At 32.2% G+C, this 22,097-nt stretch overlaps 1 protein-coding gene across 3 annotated transcripts in view; it reads right to left on the bottom strand.

The window, feature by feature from the left end:
- ATF2 (activating transcription factor 2) overlaps positions 1-22,097 on the bottom strand; it is a 108,748-nt gene that overhangs the window by 62,377 nt on the left and 24,274 nt on the right. For all 3 annotated transcript variants that reach the window (XM_070422716.1, XM_070422715.1, XM_070422714.1), the window contains exons 4-10: positions 22,022-22,091; positions 14,279-14,375; positions 10,870-10,988; positions 10,603-10,731; positions 7,972-8,150; positions 7,361-7,475; positions 5,319-5,405 (exon numbers count right to left, since the gene is read on the bottom strand). In XM_070422716.1, the coding sequence (XP_070278817.1) occupies positions 5,319-5,405; positions 7,361-7,475; positions 7,972-8,150; positions 10,603-10,731; positions 10,870-10,988; positions 14,279-14,375; positions 22,022-22,091 (796 nt within the window). The remainder of the gene's footprint in view (positions 1-5,318; positions 5,406-7,360; positions 7,476-7,971; positions 8,151-10,602; positions 10,732-10,869; positions 10,989-14,278; positions 14,376-22,021; positions 22,092-22,097) is intronic.

Genomic DNA, 22,097 nt, shown 5'->3' with positions numbered 1-22,097 from the left:
CAAGTATCTCAGAGAGTTTGTCATGTATATCCTCAGGCTAGTCCGTTTTCTCCCTGTCTTTTGAAAAACACTATGGAGTCTTTCTCAAAATTTTATTATAAAAAATGTTATATATTTTTTATATACCCAAGATGGAAAAATCATACAATAAACATCTGCATATCCACCACTACAACCTATTGACATTTTACTATATTGCTTTATCACACACTGTTCACAAACCTCTCTCTCTATCCATCATTCATAAAGCCAACTTATTTTTTGGTGCATTTTAAGTAAGTAGCAAATGTACATATTCAACTAAATATGTACATTATTTTGAGGCTGAAATATAGATAAAAAACATGAATAAATTGTTAGTGTACCATTCAGTGTTTCCACAAATGTACACACTTGTGTAATCAAAACGATACCCCAGAACCTTCTCTCATGTTCCTTCCCACTATTTTAATATTCTTTCATCATAGATTAGTTTTACCTGCTCTAGAATTTATATAAATGGATTTATTAAAAATATTGAAATAGAAAAAAAAAGGAGATAAATAATTCTGAAATATCTTATTAGAAAAAGGGCTTAAATATAAATCTAGTTGATTAGATAAATACATCTTATACAGGACTATTAAATTCTTTAAAACTTAAAAAAAGAAATGCAGATTGTTTGAGACTTCAAGAGAAGCCAGAAATCTAGATTTTCATGTGGAAATAGTAAAAATTAGTAACAAATGAAAAGTTTTCACACACAGAGATCAAACAAAATATAACTTTGAACCCAATATGTCCAATATACCTCTAGTTTGTAACCACTGTTCTATCACATCGTTCTGTTTTCTACTGCCAGAAATTATATAATTTCCTGTCTGTCTCCTTTTCACCACATATCAGTATGCCTGGAGATTAAAAAAATAATTATAGTCACCATATGGCATTAATGCTCTAACAAAATTAATAGCAAGTCCTTAATATCATCTAATACCCAGGTCATATTAAAATTTCCCCAACTGTCATATGGGACCTTAATAAATATTTGTTAAATAAGTAAATGATAAATAAAGATAAATAACTAAAAGTATACTTCCCAAAGTTTTGAAACAATTTTCTTTATAGTTACATTAGAGTGATTTTGTCAAAAGAGCCTTACTCTTCAAATTTTAAAAAGCAAGTAATTGGTTCAGCTAGTATCGTTCTTGTCATACAGATAAAAACAGTAAAACTCCACAGTGGATATTTACCCAAGAAAAGATATCTTTCTCCACAAATACTTGTACAAGAATGTTCATAGCAGATTAGCTCATAATATCTAAACACCAAAAACAACCCAAATGTTCATCAACAGGTGAGTGGATAAACAAACTATGATCTGTTTATACAATGAAATATTACTCAGCAATAAAGGGAATGAAATATACAACAATCAGTAAGTCTCAAAAGCACTATGCTGAACACAAGACAGACACAACAGTAAATACTGTGTAAATCCATCTATACAGTTCACTTTTAAATAACCCATAGCTCAAAGAAGAAATCACAAGGGAAATTAGAAAATGAATAATTAAAATATGGAGTATCAAATTTGTGTGCAGAGAAAAATATAGTTTTAAATGCGTATATTAAAAGGTAAAAAGATTTAAAGCAATAATCTAAGTTTCTACTTTAAGAAGCTAATAAAAGATAAGCAAACTAAACCCAATTAAGTAGGTGAAAGGAAATATTAAAAATAACATTAGCAAACAATAAGTACAAATAGCGCAGCTGGTATGGCTCAGTGGTTGAGCATACAGGAGGTCACAGTTAGATTCCCAGTCAGGGCACATGCCCAGGTTGTGGGCTCAATCCCCTGAGGGGTGTACAGGAGGCAGTCAATCAACAATTCTGTCATTGATGTTTTTCTATCTCTCTCTCCCTCTCTTTCTCTCTGAAATCAATAAAAATATATTTACAAAAATAATAGTACAAATATACTAAGGAAAGGCAAGCTACAGACTAAGAATATATTTGTAAAAATTTTGTCTTTAGTATATATAGAAAGAATTCATATAACACAATAAAAGACAAGTAACCCAATCTAAAAATGGGCAAAATATATCACAAAAAAGTCTAGTCAAACTGGAAATGCAAATAAAAACCACAAGATTCTGCTATACGATCATAGAATGTCTACAAGAAAAATGGTAACAAAACCAAATGTTGGGAAAATGTGGGAACAACTGGAATTCCCATACATTGCTTGTGGGAATGTAAACCTCTGGAAAAAGCTCTGGCAATTTCTCATAAAGTTAAATGAATACCTGTCTACTCTTTGGTAGATAGACCAAATGAAAATATACATCCACAAAAAGTCATATAAAAATGTGCATAGTTGTTTTAGTCACAGTAGCTAAACACTAAAAGTCATGCAAGTGCCCAACAACAAGAGAATGGATAAAAACTTGTGGTATATTCTATTCATACAATGGATACTAACTTAGCAATAAAAAGAAGCAAACTGTGATACACTCAACAACATGGATAAACTCACAGACGCATACTGAGGTGGACACAATATATATTGATTCCATTTACATGAAGTTCTAGAACTAATTGTTGGTGACAAATATCAGAACGGTGGGGGGAGGTGAACTGATTGGGAAGGAAAATAAACTTTATGGGTAGAGGTTAATGTTCTATACCATAATAAGGATGTTACATGAATGTACTTATCAAAACTATACAGTTAAAACTGGTTCATTCCATTGTATGTAAATTTTACATTGAAAAAGCCTATTAAAAATAATTGAATGGGAGTAGGGAGTGGTCTCTGGTATAGATAAAATACAAATAGTAGTTATACTGCTAATAATTGAAGGTGGGTGATGGGTATGTGGGGATTCATTATATTATCCTGTTTACTTTGTCTACGTTTGAAATTTTCCATAATGAAAAGTTTCAAAAAGGAAAGACTAATTTCTGAGTCTTTTTATTTAATTACAAAAGGACCAACATCTATTATCCCAATTCAAATAGGTAATCATCTAAATATAGCTATTTCACATTAGCACATTTCTAATAAGAAATATTTGGATCATTAAATTTGAGTGCGCCAACCTGTGACTCCCCATGCTTTTTTGGGGGCCTTCATCAATGACTGTTTTCCATATATAAATCTGTGAATGTTACAGCTTTGGTATTTTTTAATATACAAGCACACAAAACGCTTTTATTCTTATTAATTTAATTTCCTGGTGACTTAATAGAGAAAGTTATTTAGGGAAGTGCTAAATTTAATAGTTTCTACAAATATGGCCTACTCTTGTAAGTCAAGAGTTTTTTTTTTAATTTGATTTGTTCCGTTTGAATTAATTTGTAAGAAAGGAAGCCCACTGAATATGTAAAAATATTTTTAGATGCAATGCACAATATGATCTCTTTAGCTCCCATTTCTATTCTCAGTTCTCACTAATAAATTTTTTATTAGTACGATATGTTTAAAGTAAAAATTGTAAATAAAAAACATTCCCAGTGAAGCTCTTTGGCTATCAAGTAAAGAAATATCTTAGTATTTCCGAAGTTTTGACCTAAACATACTGTTATGTGACACATTTCCCTCTCAGATTTTCAAGTTTTCTCACCACCATCAACAACCAGCTAATTTTTGCACTCCTCAATCACCTATTTAGTTCATTTAGATGGTGTGTAAGTTTTATTGTTTAAAAAAGTTATCACGTGACAATTTCAGGTTGATTATTTTCACTAATGGAGATTAGCAATAAAAAAATTAAAGCCTTGCAATATAGAATAGTTTTATGTGTATAAATTTGTATAGTTAATATAGTGACTAACATTGAGGTGAAGCAAATAACAGGTGCCTAGTAACTATCTATTGACAAGATGCCTGATGTACGAAATTCGTGCAAGGGGCTCGGCCCTCGAAGCTTCGGCTGGCCCTTGCAGCCCTGGCTTCATCCGGAAGGTCTTTCAGCTATTCGGTCTAATTAGCATATTAGCTCTTTATATAGGATTTCCTAATGATACATTCATTAATTGCTGTTAAGAAGAAACTGCCCTGAAGTATTTTAGACTGTAAAAGGGAGAATCACACTGATTTAAAAAAGATGATGATGACAATGCATAGAAGAGGCACTGTATTGTATAGCATTTTGGAAAACCAGCCTAGCTGCTGGCTACCCTACAAGCTGATAGTGGAGGGAAAGGAAAGGCACTCCATTCTTATTCTGGAATCATGGCATAATGCAAAGGTGAGTGGTGTATATTCTATTCCCTTATCTGTTGGCTTATGGGCCCTGTAAGGTCTCTTCCTGAAGCTGTGATGGAAATCCACACTTTCTTTGTGCAAGCTCAAAAAAACTGCTGTCTTCACACTCACCCCACAAACCACAGAGTCAGTTTACCATGGTCCTGAAGCCCAGGGTTAGGGAACTGGGCAGCTAATAAAATAGACCACACACTGAGTTAGCTCAGTGATGTCACTGAGCACACCTAATTGCAGAATAATCCCAAAAAATATTCTTGGGAATATCATCTGAAAGAGCATCATGAATTGATATACATTTAAGACTTTCTTAAGTCTTACTACCCTTTGCTTCAAAGGTTCACAACTTAAGTGAGAAGAGGAAACATTTTTTCTCTGCAAAGCCATGATTCAAAATTCTGGCTTTGTTATCCTTCAGGGATTATGACAAAGCCTCTTAGGGAATTCATTTATATATAATATAAAGTAGGATTTAAAGTCATTTTAAGTAATGACATTAGATGGAATTTAAGACATATGAAGGGTAGAATTTAAAAAAAGGGCAACAACTGCAGGTCTTCTAGCAAGAACACTAGCAAATTTATAGGAGATGGGGCTAAGAGAAACCCCAGAAATCTAAGTTTAATCTGTTTGTTTTACAGATGAGGAAACTGAGTCCAGAAAAATTAAAGTGGCCTGGTAATGGTAATGAATAGCAGGGTTAGGATTAAAATGAAGACACATGTCTCCTGACTCCTAATCTGCCGTTCCTTCCTTAAACAATAATAATTTCTCAGTATCTGAAACACAGCTCAAAAATATGGTTTTCCTTTATATATTACGTGCAATGGTGACTAATTGTGTACTATTTCAAAATTACTGTCAATACTGTTCTACAAATGTATATCACTGTTTAAAACCACTTATCAGCACTGCGTTCAGATGATTAGACCTAGTTTCAGCTGTTAATATTCATAGCCTCCACCAGGAGGATAGTTTGCTTAAAAAAATACAGGCAGAAACCAGACAAGAAAAAAAAAATCTCAAAATCAGCTCAAGAAATGGACAGAACAAATAAAATATTGTTTACCATTTTTGCTTCTGACTGTACTGGTTGAGGAGAAGAAGGACCTGGAATTCCTGGAACACTAGGCACCATGGTGACTGGTCGAACGAGCTATGAAAAAGATGTTAAAAATAATTGCTAGAAAATATATTAAAAATGAGATTTGTACTTTATTTGCACAATGGCTGCTATAATAATTTGAGACTTCAAATCAGAAACTATATCTAAATCCTTATTGATCTTACATCCTGATTTACTTTCAAAAGTTATCAATTTCTAAGACATTTGCTTTGCTAATCTTTATTCAACTTTCACAATTTTTTAAAATCATTCCTTCTTATAGAAACTCACAGCATTCAAAGTGATTGATGCAAAACTTCTCACATATCTGTCACACTTACATTCTGAGGTGAAAGAAAATGTCAAAACTTGTGACAAATAGGCATGAAAAATAATTTCAACACTGAATTGTGCTTTTCTAAAATATATAAAAATAGCCTAATATACTAATATACTGCATGATACAAAAAAAGAATCTAATAACCTCTAATTTCTCTAATAACCTAGAACAGATTTTTCCATTTTGTTTTTTGCCTTTTGTTTTTGAGCTAGTATCAACACTGTGTGATTAGTTATTGTGTAACTAAAGTATACCTCTTTTTCATTTCAGTTTCTTTCATCAGTTACATTTCATAGGATAACACATAATCTCAAATGCAGGGCAAGAAAGTTTCCCCTTCAAAAATATCCTCAGAAAAGAGGAAGTAGTCACCTTATATTTAGTCTTTAAAAAGTCTCTCAAATAATGAATTTAAAGAGCAAAGTTCTATTTGAAGAGCACATACATAATCAAGATGATTTCAATCAATGCTAATCCTGGATACTTTAAAACAGCACTTAGAAGAATTAATTAATGAAAATAAATATTTAACATTAATTTCAGTAATATTATGGGGAATATTCTCACCAAAAGTGTTGAATGTTACTATAAGTAGACTTTAAAAAATTTTTTTAAAAGCTATGCAATAAATGATTATATGGTACTAATCAGAAATATGTACCTACAAGGTGAAAAAAGAAACTATCTTTTTATTATATGAACTGGGAACTTGTAATGATGCTGGACGAACAATAGCTGATGTTGGCTGTGCAGTTTGTGTCAGTGGTACTTCCTATTTAATATTAGAAATTGGGATAAGACTTCCAGAAAGAGAATACTAAATTCAAAAAGTATTATATTGAAATTTCTTAGGTAAAATCGAAAATAATGTGTTTTGGAAAATTGTGCCAGATATCTTAAAAAGTCATTCTAATGATGCAAACTTTAATACTGAAGACACATTTGTAGAGTTTGAATAAAATTGTTTTATGAATGTGAAAATAGGGGAAAAGGCATTATTTCTAACTTACATAATTCTAAAGAATGTGCTTTTAAATATTCACTAAATTATTAAATATTATAATTAGATATTTAACTACTATCTATGTCTTTTAAATTTTATATAATTAACATGGCCCTCAAACAACTTTTTTATTTTTATTTTCCCATTAGAAAAGTGGGGGACTAACTATTGTTTTAGACTGTTTAGATTTTCATGTACTTGAATTGCAAAAATAATTCTATAAACCCAACTTGACCATAAAATTCACAAAGAGTGTTTTTATAAACAATTTCTACAATATCTGAAATACCATGGAGTTACATGACAAGTGTTCTAGTATAAATATCCTCTTAAAGAATAGAAATCTGTGTTAATATTTGAATTCTACAAATCTAAGTCAAATTAAAATGGGTTGACTAGGAATAATGTTCTCAGTATTAAAAATACAAGGAAAACAATTAAGATTTTTGGAGAATAAAAAGATGTTTTTCTATCCAATTACGTTTTTCTTGAATGGTACATGTTATTACTATAAATATCAAAGAGGAAATACTACTTGCCACTAATAAATAGTTTGTCGAATTCATTTTCATAAACCAATTAAACAGCCCAAAGGTATTTTCTGATTACAAAGATAAGTTTTGCTATAAAGAAAAATGTAAATAGTCTATATCTCAAACTTACTGGTACTGCAGCTGGAACATGCACATTAGAACTTGTAATTGATGCAGGAATAGCAACAGGCATGGTTTGTCCATTGGGAAGATGTAATAGAAGAGGAAATGGACCTGGTACAGGACTAAGAAAAACAAAAAAAGGGAAATTAAAAAGAGTATTTTTATTCCTATTACTGTAGCATTAAAAAAAATTTCTAATCAATGCAAAACAAACTGCAAAATTTATTTTTAATTGCATGTAAAATGCATAATGCATGTAGCAGTGTGGAAAAAATAACAAGAAAAAATGGAAAAAGTTGTGGATTTACTTAGGACAATCTCCAATATATTAAATAAGAAAAATCCTTATCAGAAAGCTCTTAAGAGCTACCTGTGTAAAAGAAATACCATCTAAGTTTTAGGTACTTATTTTCTAATTACATATATGTATGTATGTATATATACACATATGTATGTATGTATAATATACACGCACATATATATGACTACACAAGTACTTTTCTAAAAATCAAAGCATGCAGAATATGACAAACACACAAAACTAAGGTCACAATTCCAACTATAAAACAACAAAAACTTAATTCATAAACAGGTCAATGATTGGCCCAAATCACTTACACGATTGGCCTATTGGAAGATGGTGCCTGGGTGATTACAGTACTTGAGGTTGGTGAAGGTACTGCCTGCTGAATAATTACACTTGAGTCAGAACTTGTAAGCAGCACATTGGGAACTTGTAATGATGCTGGACGAACAATAGCTGATGTTGGCTGTGCAGTTTGTGCCAATGGTACTTCCTATTTAATAATGAGATAGAGAAAGGGTGGAATTTAAAAATGCAAGTCAATTCATGTACCTTAATGAACAGAAAATAACACATTTTGAAAAGTGTCCATAGGATGATACTTAATACCCCCAAAAGTAAATATCTAAAGTTAATTACAAGAAAATTTTAGAAGCAGCTGTAAAGTTTCAAATGCAATGTTCGTATTTTAGTTTAAAAACATCTGAATGGTATTATCAGTACAACTTGTTTTCCTATCAATCCAGAAGTAAGTCAGGCTGAGTAACTTGGCTATGATTCCATGAGAATTTTAGTAAAAGATAAAAATACAGCCCAGCTGCTGTGGCTCAGTGGGTGAGCATCGGTTGATGAACCAGGAGGTCACAGTTCAATTCTCAGTCAGGGCACATGCTCCGGTTACAGGCTCAATCCCCAGTGGGTGTACAGAAGGCAGCCAATCAATGATTCTTTGTCATCACTGATGTTCCTATCTCTCCCTCCCTCTCCCTTCCTCTCTGAAATCAATAAAAATACATTTTAAAAAAATACAAAGTGTTCTCAGGAATCATAGAACTTAAAATCCAGAAGAGATTGCCTAGCTCTACTCTATCACTATACTATAAAGAGAGGAAAGAGGCCTTGGTCATTGTGGCTCAGTTGGCTGGAGTGTTATCCCATACACCAAAAGATTGTGGGTTCAATCCCCAGTCAGGGCACATACAGGAGGCAACTGATTGATGTTTCTCTCTCACATCAATGTATCTCTTACTCTCCCTTCCTCTCTCTAAAATCAATTTTTAAAAAAGAAGAAAAGAGGTCTAGGGAGACTGTTACAGCTTATACATATCCAATAATAGAAATATTTTTTTTAATTTAAAGCAATGCAAATATTTATCCATTATCAATGATTTCTCAGTATCCAATGGTCAAGTAATATTGATACCTTGAATATAAAATACATAATTACGTAATTATGTGAGTTAGCCAGGACCTTATAGGTGGTCTTTTCCCCAGATTTACATATTAGGAAACAAAGAGATTAAGGGCCTTATCCAGAACTCCTAACTAGTTAGTTAGTATAAAAACTGGGTCAACTGTGTACTTTGAATTGGCTTTTATGTTGCCACTTATCAAAAATCTTATCAAGAATGAGTAACTATTCCCATAACCCTTTAAAAACCTAAATAACGTTTGTCCAATTTTTCATAGAAAGATAAACTAATACTATTAGAAATTCACCCATTCAACAAGTTTAATAATATACAACATGTTCTCAAGGACCAGTCATAAGAAGAGACAGACAATAAACAAGTAAAACAAAAAGAATTTCAGATTGAAATATGCTGTAGAGTAAAAGTACAACATGATATAAATAATGAAAGATTAACTGGAAGAAGGTTGGAGTTGGCTACTTTAGATAGTACAGTGAAGTAAAGTGAATTTCTTTGAGAAAATGGTTATTTGAATTGACACTGAAAGGATTAGGAGATCATTATAGTAAGAAGGAAGCAACACTATGAGTAATGTGTTTGAGGCAGGAAAAAGTTTGCAATATTTGATAAAGACACCAGAGAGTGGCATGAGGTGAGGTTGGATGGGTAGACAAACCCAGATCAATGAGGGCTATGGAAGGAGTGTGAGTTACCTTAAATGCAATGGCAAACCGCTGAATGATTTCAAGCAGGGAAGTGACAATGTATTAAGATGGCTTGAACTAAAGTGGTGACACTGAAGACAGAAGATGATAGAAGGATATACTCAGGAAGTAGGTCTGATAAGATTTGCTGCTGATTTCAGTGTGAAGGAAAAGAAAAATAATTAAGGATTCTTGCTTGAGAAACTAGATGGATTAGGAGAAAATATACTGAGATAGGACAAACTGTGGAAAGAATCAAGAGCTCTAATTTAGACATACTAAGTTTAAGATGAGAGCCAGGTGGTTCAAGTTACTAGGCTATTCAAGATTCAGACGTGAGGCCCTAAAACACCTACTAAAGGCCTGTACTAAAACAGTATCATCATCATCTTCGTGCTGATACCGAAGATCATTGCTGAGAATGAGTAACTATGCCCATAACCCTTAAAAGCCAAAATAACCTTTGTTCAATATTCACTGTAAAGATTCTTAATTAAACTGTCACTGTATATAAGTAGTTAAAAATAAAATAGCAAAACCCAGAAAATTTAAGTTAAATTTATAAATTTATATATCCTTTAAAAAGTAAGTTTTATCTAAAGTGACTGCTGTTCTCCCTTATAAATTTTCTGTGTGTAACAAAAAGCTAATTATCTATAAAACTAGAATCTTCTTTCCTTGAAATTTCTGACTATTCACAGGCTTTCACATATAACCTGACACTAAATTATGTACAATTTATTACTTATGTAGATCAAATATTAATCCTTACTTGGGAAGCTAATTTTCCACTTAGTATGTGTTTCTACCATAAATACAAATTTCTAACCTTTTCATCACTGGTGGTAGACTCTGGGTGAGGTAAAGGACTATCTTGGTGAGTTGTTTCTACAACAGATGGTTCCTCAATTTTGCTTCTTATGATGGGTGTTGCAAGAGGGGATAAATCTAGAGGCATCTAAGATAAACATAAACATTAAAGAAAATGTTAGGAGTTAAAAATAAAGCCAATCAGTGTATTTAAAATAAAAAGAAATATAAACTTTAATTGTTGTTCTGTGAGAAGTACTCTTTAATATCATAGTGAACAACATACTTTTTTAATGTCATCTTCTGAGGCTTTCTTGAATTCATTCTCAAATGGACTTGCCAATTCATTAAACAAACCCACTTCTTCACAGTTTTTCAAGAATCTTGTTGGTGTTGGGGTCTGATCTGAAATAAATGTCAAGAAGCAATCATATAGATTTAAATATCATAAAGAACCCTAAAATACACCTAATAAATTAACAAATTAGCAGGACTGCTTCAATCAGCTGTTAATTTTCTCTTTGGAAAGTCCTTTTCCTTTAAAGCAAACAAAATTTGGTTAAGTTTTTGTTGCAGTTCAAGATATTTCCTCAAAGTTTATGAACCATGAAAGAAGTCCTTCTTGTTCCTTAGTCCATACCTTCTGAGTAGAGTGACATACACATCCTCTACTCAGAGATCAACTATCATCATCAGTCAACATAAGATTTTTAAAAATTTACATTAAAAATTATGTTTAAAATACATGCAGTTTGGGGAAAACTAGACAAGAGCATGAATATACATTCAACTTGGCCCTTCCACTAGTGCTCATAATCTATTACGAAAGCATGCTTAACATAAAACAATCTTTAGCAGGTAAATCAAAATACTACAAGAAAAAAAGGTTAAAATAAGAGCCCTATAACAAAAACAAACTAAAATAAAACCCTCCTCATTACTACCTATTGAAGACAATTTTCTATTTTAATGCATTTTTCAAGCTTGTACGAGGAGTTAGCTATGGAAGAGTTCCATATCTATGGAATGCTCTAGCACAATTTCTAGGGCAGCAGAGGACTTCAACTTTACATTTTAAAAACTTGAAATATTTTCACATTTGAACATTACTCATGCTATGTGCATTAACTCATGCACTACATTAGTATACATGTACGTGTTGGTTATAGAACAAATGACAAGGTCCACATGTACTAAAAAATAGTAAATTTATTAATTTTGCCTATTAAATCTTATTATTCTCAAGGCTATTTATTCAGATAGATCAGAATTGGTAGTACATTATAATTCTAGTCATCTTTTACATCTTTTAGGGCATCAATTTTATATGTTATATCACCAATCTAGCCTAAGAAAAATGAAAGTATAAGATGACTCCTAGTTTTTTTAAAAAAAGACTCCTAGTTTAAGCTAAAATATTAATAAAATCTTTTGTGAAATTAATATTCATACATTTGTTAATTACTGTGTCTCCAAAATGGGCATTACTTACTGTCTTATCATTGCCCCCACACATATACTAACATGACATTAGAGTACGAATGTTTACTATATATAAATAGTTAGCATTAAAATAACCTACTTGTCATATTACACATAATGTAGGCCTATCTCAGATATTATTATTATCAGAATTACTAAAGAACTCTATTGCACCATCCTTTTACCTATTAGTCAGTCTGCAACTTATAGACCCTAACCCCCAAAAAGATTTCTAAAATCATATTATATAAGGACCCAGCATACATGCATCAGCTTAGGTCTAACATGACTGAATCTGTAAACTGAATATAAACTTGAGTCTTCTGTTCACACTTAAAAGGTTTATCTATCTAAGCTCAACGGAAGGCTCCTAATTTGTGTTAAAGAGAGAGAAAAGTCTTAAAAATAAAATGTATATGCATAAATCACATTCATCAGTGATTACTGGAATGATCAGGCTTGAGAAAAGTCAACACAGGCACAATTGTTTAAACATGCAGATGGCTTATGACTGTTGATCATCAAATATATAGTACATACAACATGCATTCTATTTACATAGTAATGCTAAATTACTCACCTTGACATAAGTAAAAAAATGGTCAAGTACTGTGTCTGAATGTATTCTATTTTTTTTATTGTACTAAATGCAGATAGAAAAGTAGTTTTTAGAAAGCAATCTCAAACACTTTTGAGTTAAAGTTACAAAGAGAGATATTGCTCTAAGACAGTCAGTTTTAGAGAAGCTAAGATTTTCATACCTAGGAGAGTGACCCTTCCAGGTTGTTGGTGTTATACTGCTTATTTGACTGTTTTCTGGTTCCAGCTTATAATATCTGATATATGACACTCTACAGAAAAGCACACCTCACTCTTTTTAGCTTCCTTTTACTTGTGGAGTTGAAGACAGGTTGAACATTTCCCTACATTTTTCATAAATAAATTATTTTGCTAATTTACCAAATTTTTGTTACCTCTAATTTTTTCATTACAAAAATTTTGATGCTGAAAGTACTAGAAGAACCACCTAATAATATTTGCCTCATTATTGGTCCAAAGATTGCATATGTAAAACTGATCTCTAGATTCGGGTGATAATTTTAAAGTATTAATAATAAAGTATTGCCGAAACCGGTTTGGCTCAGTGAATAGAGCGTCGGCCTGCGGACTGAAAGGTCCCAGGTTCGATTCCGGTCAAGGGCATGTACCTTGGTTGCGGGCACATCCCCAGTGGGGAGTGTGCAGGAGGCGGCTGATCAATGTTTCTAACTCTCTATCTCTCTCTCTTCCTCTCTGTAAAAAATTAATAAAAAATATATTTAAAAAAAAATAATACTCAGTATTTAGATATAAATACAGATTTACAAAGAGTATAACCTAAGCTTTATAGAAGAAAAAATTTAGTGTTATTTTGAATATTTGTGATATGTGAATCTGTGGTTATGATACTAAAAGTCTGAAATTTATATAAATATATTAGACTTCATATAAACATTTTATCACAATACTTAAAAAATATGTAAAATATGGTAAAATTATTCATATTATGTGTGTGTACACATACACAGATGTGTGCTTATATATATTTAAGTACCAAAAAAGGAGCAACTAACACAGCATGGAGGACAATAAACCAATGTATATTCTCTTTTCACATATTGTGAAAGATAATCATCTGCTTAGGTGATACTGTATGTTCATAGGATCAACATACAAAAACGACTAAATTTAGGAGAGTATTCAGAGTTATTTTACTAACATGGATGTTTAGTCCAAGGAAATAGAAACAAAAATCCTAATAAACAAGTCGGCTAAGTGCTCTTTCTCCAACAGGAAGAATGTGATCATTTTCTATCTTCACACAGCACTGTAGACCAGGTGTGAACGGCTAAAAGAAACAATAACTAAACATCACATTAGTTCAATTGTCTATTAAATGTAAACTTTTGGAGAGGGAATGAATGCTCCCAGGTTTCTAATTAACTTCCACAAAATTGACATTGAAATCTACATTTGAAAACCATACAAGAAGTGAAATGAATGGTCAGAAGGAAACATGGATATGTAATGGGTAAAATACATGTTGCCAACATTTACTGCAAATGAAGTCATTGGAATATCACCAGACTATATTATTTACAGAGAATACACAAAAATTGTGCACATTCCAGGTGAAATATGTATATAAGCTATTAATAAAAGCATATACTAACCAGCCACAATGACACTGTCATTACGTGCTGGACCAAATTTCAGTGTCATCTCATGTTTATGTTTATGGACAGCCAAATGATCCTCGTTGGTAAAACGCTGTGGCAAAAAGTTTTAAAATATAGTTAAGATTTTCAATTTGATCAAATAAGTAAAATAAGGAAATTCATTTCCACAACATGTAAAACCACCATTAACAATGAAATAGCAGTCTGTTAACTATAAAAGAATCTATTGTTAGTATAGGTAAACATACTAGATTTCAAGTTATCATAGAGAAACCCATTACCCAAGAATAAGCAATGCTGATATATTACTAGGTCTCACAGCTCACTTGAGAGCATATAAAAACAAAACCTGAGGCAAAAAAACTTTATATAAATTTCACTGGACATTAAAAATATACCATTATTAATTTCTGCCATATCACAATAAAAATATATGCTCTGTGATACAATGACTTTTGAAAAAAGTACTGTATTTACATAGACTTCAGGTTACTTACCACTTTTAAAATGAGAATTTTCTTATAAAAATATTACACCTGGATGATTTAAGAAGTAAATCAGGTTCTTTATGTTACCACATATAAAAAGAATGCTTCTGTCACAATTCAGTGAAGAAATAGCAACCAGTGTAATAATAGTTAATTTTAAAATAAAAAAATTTTACTTAAAATATTGATTTTTTTCCCCCACCACAGTTCTTAAAAGTGAAGCAAAATTATTTTTAAAGCTACATTTAACTTGGATAGGTCCTGCATGCCAAAGGCAACATTAATGATTACAACATAATAAGTGCATAATTTAAATATCTCCTGAATGTCTGGACATCAACCTTTATGAAGATACTCTTTACTAAGTAATTCTTATAACTGAAAATTGGGAGCACTTACTCTTTGTTATTTCAGAGCAATAACTAACTATAAAATGCCAAGTTAAGAGATCTAAACTCACTCACTCCCTATGTCCCTACAAATGGGGATGTTAAAATTATAATATTTGAATTTAGTTCCCTACCAGTGGTCGGGAAACTGTGGCTCGCGAGCCACATGCGGCTCTTTGGCCCCTTGAAGTGTGGCTCTTCCACAAAATACCGACTTCTGCGCATGGGCCACGAAGTTTCAATCGCACTGTACATGTGCGTTCGCACATGGTATTTTGTGGAAGAGCCACACTCAAGGGGCCACAGAGCTGCATGTGGCTCATGAGCCGCAGTTTGCTGACCACTGCCTTAAACCATCAACATGGATTCCTTCCCTTGTGGAATCTGTTGCATCTGAACATGCATCTTCAATGGGACCATAAGCAGGTTCTGAACAGGGGTCATATAAAATGTACACAATGTAAAAGAATGAAACATTTCTTACCATTATGCTCTTTATTCTAAAGTTTTCTAATTATTCTAAAAGTATGACACTGAGAATCTACCTGTATCATCCTCAAACCAACCAGATCCTCACTCTGTACATGATAATCTCTCTCATTAATGCCCATTATGCCCTGCATAATGCCTTGGTTATAGTACCTATCAATATTATATTGATTATTTTGTATGCCTGTCCTTGTAAGTAGTCTGAGCTATTTGTTTGAGCTCCCCAAAGTTAACATACGGTATTTAATAAATGTTCAAAAGAATGAGCTCCTTACAACTAAACAGCTGAATCTTCAAGCCCAGTCTAAAGAAGAAACAAAAATAAACCACCAAAACCACAGATGTTCAGTGAAGTCAATTAAGCTTTTATTTGATTTGGCCATATTTTGCTATCATATTAAGTATGGTTTACCAGTCAGTCTTTAGGTTACTATATACACCAATAGAAAAATGTCTATTATTATATCACCCCTTTTCAGAACCTGCTTATGGACCTATTGAAGGCGAGTGTTCAGATGCAACAGTACCCCTATCCCTTAATTTATTCATTTGTTCACTCTTCAAACATTTACTAAGCAGCAACTATAAGCACTGGGACCATAACCCAGTTTTCCCCACTCAAGTGCTATTTTCATATGCTTTACATTTTAAGGATCCCTTGTAAATTTGGAGAATTGACAAACTATTGAATAACAAAGCTCTTTAGAATGACATGTCTTCAGTATACTGGCATTATTTCATTGCTTTTAACTTTGCATTACATGTTTAAAAGTACATGTCTTATATTTCACACTAAATGTATCTTAAAGCAAAATTCATTTTGTTACAAATAACCTAACAATGTGACTTCTTCATGGAAGAGAATCAGTAAACATTGGTAAGTGAATGTATTTGTTAGATAGAGGTCTTAGATTTCAAAACAGCAAAGTCAGCATAATTAATACATAAGAACTTGGAAAATTACCTCCCAGGAATTTTATTCTACCAATATCTTCTGCTTGGATTGCTTGACCACAAATATTCAAATCAAAGAGCAACTACATATAGAATAAATAACATTACATTTTGTACAAAACATGTGAAAATGGCACCAAGATGGATCCTAAGTGAAAAGGAGCAGCTAAAAAGACCCTAAAAAACATTTTGGGTCATATTAATATTAAAAGGGGAAATGAAACAAATATGTTCGATCTCCAGATCAAATTTACCTAAATGCTATTTATAAAGAACTGTTCATCACATAATGATATCACTTATATACCTGGATAAAATACACTAAAATTGGCAGTTGATAACAGGTGAGTTTAACTTGGGTTGTCATATAAGAAAATTTATTTACCTCTAACAAGAAACTTAAAGACAGCGGCAAAAGGCAATCTTGTCAAAAGGTGGTCACCAATAGGCTTGGGGGGGGGGGGGGGGGGGAGGGAAGGACAGGAGAGGGCAATGGGACATACATAATATCTTCAACAATAAGATTTCTTTAAAAAAAAAAAAGATAGTCACCAAGAGAAGATATATAACAGGATTGGGCAAAAGTAGGTTTGCAGTTGAAGAGTACACAAAACATCAGTTTTATTCTTGTATTATTTCCCTATATATATATATATATATATATATATACATGTATGAATAAATAAAACGCATCTTTTCAATGAATACTTATATAAAAGTAGCTACTACATGCTAAAATAAATTTTTTGCAAAATGTTTGAATTGCTTTCCCAGGCAAATTTAAAAAATTTATTCTAAAAATATGCATTGAATAAAATTGTAACGATACTGCTAGCAATAACAACATATTGAGAACACAAGAGCACAAATCCAATGCGAAATGGGCACAGTACTGTCTTAAACAAGACTTCGAGCATATAGCTGAATAAACAATGAGAAAAGAAGTCAAGAAAGGTAGGACAGGATAATCATCTCTCTTAAAAGGTTAAAAAAGGAAGGGCAACCTGATAGATTGAAGGGATGTGAATCAGATGCTTTTATAATAAAGCAATATAAGCTCTGATATATAGAGAAATCTGTTATTCAAAGGCATGAACACTTGAACACACTCACTAGAATTAACTTCCAAGAAATCAGTCATTCTGCATTTAATTCACACACATGACATAGATTATTATTCCTATTTAACAGATAAATAGGTACAACTCAGTTATAAAGCCACCAGGATAATACCAGTTAAAGTTTTGATTTCCTAGGAAATATTATTTGAATCTAAAGAGAGACTATTCCACTTCTGTTCTTAGAAAGATTTAACAAATGGATGATGCTAACATTAGCCAGGTTACATTTTTTTTAATCCTCATCCAAGGATATGTTTTTTAAATTGATTTTAGAGAGGAACAGAGAAAAAGAAACATCCATCAGCTGCCTCCTCCAAGCGCCTGGACTAGGGATTGAACCCGCAACCTAGGTATGTGCCCTGACCAGAAATCAAACCTGTAACCTTTTGGTGTATGGGATGACACTTCAACCGAGCAACCTAACCATGGCAGCCAGGTTACTATTTTGATCAGTAACCGTTATAAGATATTATTATAACATTGAGATTATTTTAAATCCCTTAGGGAATAAATACAGGCACACACACAAAAAAAGAAGTAATAATACCCCAAACTGGAGTGTTTATGATGAAGCCAGTGCTTAAATAAACTATAAGTATAAAAATTGGCTTAGCTTTTAAAAACAGTATGGCAAAATGTATGAAGAACTTCAAAACTGTGTATACATTTTGACCAAGTAATCTATTTTTAAGAATGTATTTTGAGAAATTAATTAGAGATGCATATAAAGGATTTCATCACACTATTGCTTGTAATTCTGGAATTATAAAACTATATATAATTATGTTATATTATATATACTCATAAAATTGTATATTATGTAATTATATGAAAATCATACAAATTTAATAAGTTATAAAATTATAAAAGTCTATAATAGAGGAATGAGTAAATACATTATGGGACATGCTCTGGCAATAGAATAGGACACAGCAGCTTAAACCCATGTTTTCAATTAACGCACAAAATGCTTATAATACATGCAATGTAATATGCATACTGATAAATATACAACTATGTAGATGCAGTAAGGTCCCAATTTTGTTTTAAAAAATAAAAGGGGAGAAGGACTTATGAAATGCTCCTAATGTTAACAAAGTCCTCTCTAGATTTTATTTTGCCATTTTAAGCTTGTCAACATTTTTGGTGAAACTTTTGTTATAAAGAGGAAATAAAAACTATGTTAATTGAAAGATAACAAATACAAAGACCTGTATTTAAATATACCTTAAGGCCTGAACATTCTATTTATGGACAGAACACAAGGATAGGCTTGGGTACAAACTTATTTCCAATACTTCCTGGTTTTGTGACTCAAAGAAATGAGGCCATAACCACCCGTTTCATAGAGTTGTTGGAAGCATTAAGTGACAATCCACATAACCTTCTTAGCACAGTGGCTAGCTAAGTTAAAAATATTGTTTTTATTGTTATGAAAACTAGTATATGAACCTTTAATTTCTCAAACACTATTTGAAACAAGTTGGACACAGATAAATAATAGGTATGGTATACCCCTAACTAAGAAACCAACACTGATACATTACTGACAACTAAATTCCAGATGTTGAAATCTTTGTTTTCAACTTTAAAAACATTACAGCAGGTCCTTGAATGGTCTTGCATTCATTTTTGTCTATGATTGTTATATGTCGTTTCACTTAAAGTTACAGAACCTACTAACAATATTAAGTGAGGACTTATTGTACCCAGGTTAACCAGATTCAGGCTCCAAATGACTTATTGCTAAGCCCCCAAATGAAAAATCATCTCTGAAAACTATGAAAAGGACTGCTAACTGTCCCTCAATCTCTATTACTCAAAATTTTCCCAAAGGAATTTCCCAATTTTAGTTGAGTACTTGGCTGCCCAGAAAAAGACTACATTTTCTAGCTTCCTTTGCAATAAGGTGGCCATGTGATTGAGTTCTTGCCAAAAGAAATAAATGAAAATTATATGCATTATTTCCAGTAATGTTAATAAAATGGTGAGTGTGTGTGTGTGCCGTTTCCCCTTCTCCCTCCTTATTGCGGGAATGTGAACCTGATGGCAGGAGCTAGGCCAGCCATCTTGGACCTAAAAATGGAATTCACATGTTGAGGACAGCAGTCAGCCTGCCCTAGAACTCCTACTTCTGGGTTGTTACATGAAAAACAAACTGTTCAAGCTATTGTTAGATTGACTTTTTGACCTAATCAGCATCCTAAGTAATATAAGAGGCTAAAAATTTGCCACCCCTAAGTCTATTTAAAACAGCATGCCATAGCTTCTAAAGGTAATTTTTTTGTGCAATGGAATAAACAGAAATGTAATTTTGTTTTTTAAGGTGACTATATTGAAGGAAATATGTCTGTCTGTATGCTTTCTCTTTTCTATTCAAACTTTTCAAACCTCTACCCTCCCTTTTTACTTTCAGTTACTACAGAACAACTGCCCATGGTCTACTTAATACTTAAGGCCAGTCCCTTTACTTGAGCACCAGATCCCGTCCTTTCTTTTACCTACGTAAGGAACCCAATCCTGTAACAGTCTCTCTCTCTGCAGGGTCAAATATGCTGTGATATTCCCACTATACAATGCAAAACAAATAAGCTCCATCTTCAATCCTTCTCCAACTATATTTTTCTGTTCCATTTAAGCTAAACTCCAAGAAAGAGCTGTCTTAGAATGTTTTCTACTTCTGGTCCTCCCCATTTTCTCTTTAACCTACTGCAATCACATTGTTGTCACTGCCACGTCAATGAAACTACTCACCTAATAATCTTCATATTTCTTAATCCAATAGTAAATACTGATTTCTCACCTTTTCCTATCAACTACCTGACTACCTTGTTCTGCCCCCCCCCCCCCACCCCCCCGAAACACTTCTTCTACCTGACTTCTAGGACACAATTTTCTTGTTTGCTGCTTCTCAGCTTTCTATCCTACTTCCTCCCTCTCCTCCTCTTTCTGACTTCTAAATACACAGTGCCTTAAAACTTAATTCTTCCCTTTTTCTCTATCTATACTATTTAAATATAGAAGATAAGCAAATATGGAAATTACAGGTTATTAGACAAAATGTATTACAAACCTTGACAATGTAAAAAACAAATTATCAGACACCAAGAAATGAAAGAAGAGGTAGGAGGAAGTATGAATGTTAACTCTTCACAATAGAGAGTCTAAAAACAATTCTAACTCCTTAATATTTTCCTTTTTATAATATTAGAAAGGTCTTTTAAGAAACAATCTCTTATGATATACATACACGTATATATTCTTCTATTAGCAATAGGTTTCCTTTTGTTCTGCTGAATTTAAGCAAATTTAAATAATACTTTTTATTAAAAATGGCATGTGTATTAGTAAAGAATCAATCATGAGATAACAACAATTCTTACTATTTTAAGAAAAGAATAGGAGAATGAATAAGGGCTTGTTTGAGACTGAGTTTCTAAGAATAATTCCTGGAACAACATAGCAAAACTGGCTCTAGCAACATACTGTGTTTACTATAATCCAGTGTATTACAGAATCATGTTGTGTCTGTTCAATCCACTCCAGCAAAATGGATGACTTGAGTAATACCACCTCTTTGTCCATTTAACTCAGTACCAAGTCCAAGGAGTAAATGTGATATACCACAATAAAACACTTTCACACTTATTTTTTATTTATAATTTATCTATTTAAGTAGTCTGTAATTTCACTACACATTGAATTTATTCTTTAATTCTTTAGTACCTGTAGTTATTTTAATATTAGAATAATTATAATAGCATAAGTTAATAATTTAACAGCCTGTTACAAAACACTGAAATATTTCTGAAACAACACTAAGTATTATTTTCTGAAAATGCTTCCACACATGCGTATTAAAGACGTTAGCTTTAAGAACATTAACACATTAGTAATACTCTCAGGTAAGTATTAGCTAATTTCATAAGAGTTTAGCAAATAAAATAATTTTCATATATGATAATGTACATCTAATTTCCAATTAGGCAGTTTACAGTGATTTTCAACCAATAATGGTCAAATTAAAATACTTTTAAACCCTATATTTTGTCCAGGTTTTCATCTTTCCATTATAAGACATAACTTTTTTTCAATATTAGATTGAATTTTTTAAAACTCAGATAATGCTACTGAGAAAAAGAAGAATTCCTTCCCCAAATTATTCTGGGTTATTTTCTTTAACTCCAAAACTGTATAAAACATTGTAAGAAAATCCTTTTAATGACAACATATACTGTCATCAGTGTTTTAACAAATATAAATACACAAAATGATTTAAAGTAATTTATATATTACCTGGCCACATCCAGGGGCAGTGCATAGAAAGGGTTTGTCATCACTCATATTCCACAGGTCCTTGTATTGCCTATAG

The sequence above is a fragment of the Myotis yumanensis genome, unplaced genomic scaffold, assembly GCF_028538775.1.
Source record: "Myotis yumanensis isolate MYYU_CA2020_CCGP unplaced genomic scaffold, mMyoYum1.0.hap1 SCAF_8, whole genome shotgun sequence".
NCBI lineage: Eukaryota > Metazoa > Chordata > Mammalia > Chiroptera > Vespertilionidae > Myotis > Myotis yumanensis.
The sequence above is the reverse complement of the archived record's forward strand: the minus strand, read 5'-3'. Positions and strand labels throughout refer to the sequence as shown.